At 41.4% G+C, this 7278-nt stretch overlaps 1 protein-coding gene across 1 annotated transcript; it reads right to left on the bottom strand.

Annotated features, from left to right (window-relative positions):
* Positions 1-2683: 2683 nt before the first annotated feature.
* lbx2 (ladybird homeobox 2) lies at positions 2684-6404 on the bottom strand. Its single transcript, XM_056382197.1, has 2 exons — positions 5307-6404; positions 2684-4548 (listed from the first exon to the last, which is right to left on the bottom strand). Exons 1-2 carry the CDS (start codon positions 5629-5631, stop codon positions 4085-4087), a joined length of 789 nt encoding a protein of 262 aa, XP_056238172.1. The 5' UTR covers positions 5632-6404; the 3' UTR covers positions 2684-4084.
* Between the last annotated feature and the right edge of the window lie 874 nt (positions 6405-7278).

Below are 7278 nucleotides of genomic sequence, written 5' to 3'. Positions count from 1 at the left end.
TGTCTTCGACTCGAGATTTCATACACAACTGAATCTTGTGTCCATCCGGACCTTAAACCTCGTTATTTCTGCAGAATTTCACCAGCTACAGTCGGTCGCTACAAAACTCTTGTTTTGTACTGATCGCAAAGACAGTCCCCCCTCCTCGGCACTAGGTGGCAGACTTGGTGCTCCTCAGACATTGTAGGGACAGGAGGCAAAGCTTTGATGTGAGATCTTGTCCAGAGTGTAAGGAAAGACTCTGATAACCTGACAGGGGCTGATAATGTATACAAGCCTTGTATCTTCTTCTGTCTCTGCTCTCTCTAAGCGGACTGTGCTGCAGAGGCCACAACATTTCAGCGACACTTTTACTGAGCTGCCTCTTCGAGATCATACTGAGAAATGACTTTCACACACAAAATAACATGAATGAATTATTGACATTTGGATAACGTCATGTAGGTAACATGTAGTTTGTTCCACTGCTGTATGAAGACAAACATCAGTGTTTGTTGTTAATGGATCTTAAAGGTCAAAGGTTAGAAATAGACTTTCAATTTCTAAACTTCATCAAAGGCAACAATTTTCCATTTTAGTGCAGAGGATCAATAACCTGGAACAAAGGCTCTTCTCACGACATGAGTGTGTAAGACGCTATAAACAAAAAGGAGGGTGTTTGTTGACAAATTAAAAGTCTTATTTTCCCAAGGAAGGTATTTTAATATTTCCTTAATAACCTCGATAATATTAGAAGTTGACATGAACCTTTGGCTGTTTTAAATCAGGCCCCTGTGGCCAGTGTTTCTAAATGAAGAATAAAATAACCTCCATGACGAGCAGCAGCAGCAGCAGCAGCAGCGGCACATACACACAGGTCCACAGCCACACGTACATGCATTATTCCCCAGTCGCCTTTATAAAGCCTGAGCGTGTTCCTTCAGGGCACTTTTATGTTGAGAGAAAAAAAAAATCCCCAATAGCTGTGACCTTTAGGCCAAAATGAAGGTTTTCGGTTCCTGTTGGAGCGTTCAGGTTAGAATGCATTTAGTCTCTCTCGCCACCTCTGGGCTTTAATTTTTCTCATTATAATAGATATAAAAATGTGCATCTGAATGTGGCCCCACACACAGGGGGGGGGGGGGGGGTGGGTGGCAGTGATTTTAAAGAGCCACTGGCTTGTGTGTAATTCACCTCTGAATTACATCAGCTACACTTTTAGTTTATTTCCTAAAATCCAACAGAGGGCAGAAATATTGCTCTGAAAATTGATCCAGTAATTTAATGTGGAAAATCTGAAAGTTATTCATCTACTGATAATACTACTACTACTACTAATAATAATAATAATAATAATAATAATAATAAGTAATACACCGAATTTTCAGAGTAAAAGTGGTTTGATGTGTCATATATCCTTCAATTTAAAATTTCAACATAAAAGAAAAAGATGAACCTTAAAGCAACATTATATTAATGCTGTTGAGATAAAAGTGCTGCAGTGGCACCACATGAGAATATAAAGTACAATTCATTAGTTGTAAAGTCAGAATACATGTCTGACAGAGAGATACTCGTTTTAATGAATAAGTGGTTACAGTTTAATCAGCAGGTTTAACGCTCAGGACTTAACCCGTCTGTCCACTGACTTTTATTTAAAGCTCCATCCACTGTGTTGTTCCTGCTGCCACTTCACAGCGGCTCCATAATAAAAGGCCTGCTTGACTTTTCAACCCTCACGATTCCAGCCGATTACTTCTATTGTGAGCGCCAGGCTGCTCTGCCTCTGTGCCCACACACACAACACACAAGAAAAGGAAGAGGCCTGACAAGCTCTTTGGTTCAACTCTCACATTTTCATATTCAGGCTTTTTTAAAAATATATATTTTCAAGCGTAATTCCATTTGTTTCCGGTGCGTTTTCTTTAAGCAACTCGTGTCAACAAAATGGTTTTAATACCAGGGGATCTGCCTTCCAAAAATCACTATCATTATAATTATTAAATAAATGTATATACTATATACAATTAATGCATTTTTTAATTCTGTTTTTAAAAATACGTTTTAATGTCTTGGGGCTGAAAATGTAAATTGCTTGATTTATATTCTCGAATAACAACAACAGCTTCAGTTAATGAATAATTAACTATTTCAAATTAATAAATAGGTCATTTATTATTAAAGAATAAACACAGAATAAACTGACCTCAGTCCGCAGCGGGAAACTGATTTGTTGCGATATTTGCGCAAAAAAAGATTAAAATAAAATAAAAATGTAAATTATAAACCGGTTTCTATTAAACACCAGTGATCATCAGTCTTAATTGTTTTTAGGGTAAATAACATTTTAGCACTAAAATAACTATAACACCATCCTCCCCTCCCTCAGATACACACACACTTTTACACACACACACACACACACACACACATTCACACACACTCACACACACTCACACACACTCACACCAAGCTCTTGATCCCGTTACAAAACTGTTGCAAATGGTCAGCCAGCAGCAGCAGCACGTCGCATTTCCACTGCCTCCCATTGAGGTTTATTCATTAGGCTCCTCACACTAACCCGTTTGCTATTCATGGCAGATTTCTCTCTCTCTCTCTCTCTCTCTCTCTCTCTCTCTCCAAACAAACCCGAGTCAGGATTGGCAGATGCGTGCCATTATTGCCCACGGCTGGGTGGAAGCTGTTTTATGTTAAGGCAAAGGCGGGTTAACCTAATCAATCATGTCGACTAGTTGTGTTAAAGACGATTCATAGAAGAAAAAAAAGGAGCAAGAAAACATATGGCGCAGGGGCGGAGGCAAAGCTGCTCTTAACACCGCAGCCAGACCGGGACCTTCTTGTGACAAGATATATTCAAAGCCGGGCGAAAGAATGGGAATAAAGGCGGTGGACGGCTGCTAATTGAAGTCATGGCACTTTAGGGCTGAAAGCAGAGGTCAATTATTCACAAGCGCCCATTTTTACCAAGCAGGGCAGATTTTTAGGGTGAACATTTCATGTATTTCCTTAATCTCTAACGACAAATCTATATCTTATTATATTCTTATAATAATCCTATAGAACATTAATGTGACTTTTTAATCATCCAGCATTCCCATAGAGCGCCCGTGGTCACCTTACACCTCTTCTAATATTCCTTTAGGGATTTAAGAGCACATGTGGCTTTCTATGTTTTGTTTTGATTTGTCTTTTTACTTTAAAATATATTAACATCCCTTTAAAATCCCATTTCTTATGGTCTAATCATAATATTCCTATAAGGACACATTTCTGCGTCATCCCTCAGATTTTTATAATTTTCCAAATCCTTCTAATAACTTTATGAACCATCACAAATCCAACCGCGCAGGAAGCTTCTTGAAATATCATATAACCTTTATTTACATAGATGCTGATTAAATAGAATGTTACAATAAAATTATCGCATAGGATGTTTGATCTATATACAGAACTCAGAGCGTGTGAAAGTTTTGCAGTCGGTACTAATAGTGATGCCTCCTCTGCGCTGCGAACAGGCCTGCATGCTTTGCAGAAACACGTTTCGCTCAGGACAAAAAAAAAAAAGTATTACAACTTAAGGTGGGATGGACTGTGCATGGAAAAAAAAAAACAAAGGGGTGGAGGGGGTTAATTTAAATATTTGGCAGATCCGATTCCTTAAACAGAAGAATGCGAATAAATTGCAAACAAAAAAAATAAAAATAATAATAATAATAATTGCACAACTTTCCACACACACCCCTCAAAAAAAAAAGAAGGTGAGATATTAAAATGTTTACACAATTTTCAGTCTTCCTGTACCATAACAGTTAGGTAGTTCTGTCTGGAAGGATATTCCTCAGATATTGTGGTGAGACTTAAAGACAGACCTGGAAGGTTTTAACAGTCCGATTAATAAATTAAAATGAAGGAGAAAAAAACAAAAGGAGGAGGAGGAGAAAAAAAACTTTCCTGAAATGTTTATATATGTGTATATTCTCCTTTTTGTCAATATCCGTGCAAAAGTTTGGGAAGAAAAAATGCCCCCTTTTTTTTAATATTCTTTTTTTGTTGTTGCTTATGAAAATCACAGGCCCCCTGACTGTCAATCGTCCACCTCGATTTCCTCGTCGTCCTCCGAGAACTCATCCGTGGTTTGGTCTCTGGATGAGGAGGGGGACTGTGGGAAGGCCCGGTGTCCTTGCGAGGTCGGGGAGACACTGGGCGATCTGGCCTCGGGCCCCCCACCCTGGGCATCGTCAATGTTTTCCATGCTGACGAGCTTCTGCAGGGTCTGTGGGGTGATTTTCTTTAGCGACTCCACGTCCGCTTTCATCTCCTCCAGGTCCCGCTTGAGTTTGGCCCTGCGGTTCTGGAACCAGGTGATGACCTGCGCGTTGGAGAGCCCCAGCTGCTGCGCGATCTGGTCTCGGTCGGCCGGAGAAAGGTACTTCTGGTACAGAAACCTCTTCTCCAGCTCGTAGATCTGGTGATTCGTGAAGGCCGTCCGCGACTTTCTCCTCTTTTTCGACGTCTGTCTCTGTCCGAAGGCGTTTAGATGCTCGCGACCTTGGGAGGGTTGGGAGAGGAAAACACAGAGGAATGAAACAGCCGCAAGGGCCACGTCCCCCCCCCGCCCCCCCACCACCACCATAACCACACACACATACACACACAAACTACAGCAGCAACAGAGGGCACTGCAGAACACAACAGGCCTGTCCTCGGTTCACAGGCTCGGCTCTGTCTTTTTCCTTAAAAACAAAACGTTCAATTTCTCCCACTCGATTTAAACAGCAACTTTTAAGAAGTTGGCGGGTCGGGAGCTGCTGCTGGATCCAGCTGAGCTCATAATTCATCCCACTGCTGAGTTTTCTACCATATTATTAATTAAACAAGAAATGAACCAAACATTTGGATTGTTAGGTCCATTAGTTTTGTAATGGATCACAAATACACAATATCCATGTGTCATTTAAGGTGATCTGCCCGTTTGTATTCAGCATGACACTACAGGCAGTTGGCCATAATGGCTGATTGACTCTTTGACAGCATGTGAACTGCTGTAGCAGCCAGTATATGGGCCAGTTTTAGCAGTTTATAGATCACATGCATGAACATTTCAGTGCGTAAATGTAGTATTAGTATGCATTAGTTTGTGTTTTGTACACATTCCCATAGAGCTGTCCTTAACATGTCCACACTAAAAGTCAAAACAAACCCAGCTGTCTGTGATTTCAGCTGAGAGTCTGATCACTGTTTTAAAGTTAAACTGTCTGTCCGGAAATTTAGATTTGACCTACAAATACAAAAAAGCCAGTCTTTACCTTCCGCTGCCTGGATAACGCTGACTTCCAGACCCTTAAACGTTTTGCTGGCCAACTCCTCCAGCGCGCACAGCGGCGAGGAGGGAGTGGTGATCCCGTTCCTCGCCGAGTTAGAGCCCGTGACTTTCTCCAGCACTCTCGGCGGACAGATACTGGCCACCGTCTTCTTCACCGAGGGTTTGTTAAGGATATCCTCAATGCTGAACGGCGTTAAAGGCTTGTTGGAGTTGGCCGGCGGCGGCAGCTGGTCCAAGGGAGCCCGTCTCCTCTCCTCGCCGCCGGACTGCAACACAGAACCTGCCTTCATGTCTTTACTGGAGGTCATCGCAGTCCCGAAGAATCGCTGCTTCCACGAAAGTTGATTATTTCATTCAAATGGTCGTTTAAAGCGTCCACAAGTGTTTCCTCTGGTGCTCGGCGCCTTCGGAGTCCTCCTCTATTTTTTGACACTTTAAAGCCGAATGTCGCAACTTAGTTCGCCTGAGAGCTTTCCTCCAAAATAACCATGCTTCGGGCGTAGTTGCAAAGGCAGCCGGACTGTATTCCCCTCAGAGATTCGCAGGTCCTCTGCCAAGCTCCATGTAGATCTTTAGGAAGTAACAGACTGGAGGGGGGTGAATCCCTGCAAGGGGAAAAAAAGCTGTCTCAAGCAGCAAGAAAAAGAAAGCGACTGCTAACGAGTTATTGTTGATTGGGCGAAGTTCAATTAGAGAAACACTACACTACTTGCTGACCCGCTGCTGCGTCTTAAAGGGCCGGACCATAATAACTAATTGGACGTGGGGAATAGGAGGAGTCTGTTGCTGCCGAGGAGAAAGATGCCCCGAAATGTTTATGCATCTGTTTCCCTCTGCTGGTCTGTTCCTCTAGAAAGGGAGAGTTGATGGCCATTAAAATACTGCCACCAGCATCTTTGCATTATGGGAAAGTTGTGAGGAGAACACCGAGCCAACAATGGTCTCCAGCAGTGATTCCCATTTTGGTGCGTAATTACGCATAGAGCGTTATGCGTAATGTGCGCATTAGACACTATGTTTGACTGGACTCTTAGAAATAGACACAATGAGAACATTTACGGACCTGATTGTGATGACTATCAAAATATTTTCCCACAAATAAACAAACACGACAGGTGATGGATTTCTGCCTTATATATACACATGCATGTATACATATATATATATATATATATATATATATATATATATATATACACATTTATATATACACATTTATATATATAAGGCTACAACTTGATTATATGCGTAGAGAATGACTTTTAAAAATAATTTCTGGAACTAAAGCAATATTTTTAAATATATATATATATTGAAGGCAGAAATCCAGAGGAAAGAACAATCTGAATTAGTTTGTGGTGTTTGTTGAGTTTTGTTCTTTTCTCTTCCCTTGGTAAATTATCCGTGCGTCTATATGACCCTGCAGGTGAAGCCCACGAGTTACAGTGTAATTTAATGCAGGAGCGTGAAACAGGCGTCTAACAAAGGTGACGCCGAGCGGTGGCTCAGAGTCTGAGGACGGAGAGTGTGAGTTTTACTGAAAGAGGTTTAGGATGTAGAGAGAGGGAGAGAAAGAGAGAGAGAGAGAGAGAGAAACCGGGAGCGAGTTGGACACCGAGCAGAGCAGCAGGTACGTTTGTTTAGAGGAAACACAACTTGTTTTCATTTAAGACTTGTGAAATTTAACACGTTTGGCTGTTGTCGTCACTTGGGCACGCTATTCGTTTTAATGCTTTGTAGAGGTTAGACCCGAGCTGAAGGCAGAACGAAATATGCAGTTTGCATCTATAAGGAAAAAAAAATATATATAAAGAAAGCTGTGAAATATTTGTTGTATGACAACACTGTGTAAAATACCTGGGATTAAAATGTCACCACTCTGAATAATAAAACCAGCAGCAAATGGACATTTCTTTACACAAAATGGAACAAAAGCTTCTCGCGATAAATTCACC

This window comes from Seriola aureovittata, chromosome 8 (assembly GCF_021018895.1).
Source record: "Seriola aureovittata isolate HTS-2021-v1 ecotype China chromosome 8, ASM2101889v1, whole genome shotgun sequence".
In the NCBI taxonomy this organism is placed as follows: Eukaryota; Metazoa; Chordata; class Actinopteri; order Carangiformes; family Carangidae; genus Seriola; species Seriola aureovittata.
This window is presented reverse-complemented; position numbering and strand designations above follow the sequence as displayed.

Coding starts and splice junctions, on each gene's coding strand:
- lbx2 (XM_056382197.1), bottom strand. CDS start 5,631: ATGACCTCCAGTAAAGACATGAAGGCAGGTTCTGTGTTGCAGTCCGGC. Junction 4,549..5,306: donor CGTTATCCAGGCAGCGGAAG/GTAAAGACTGGC, acceptor AACCCTCCCAAG/GTCGCGAGCATCTAAACGCC.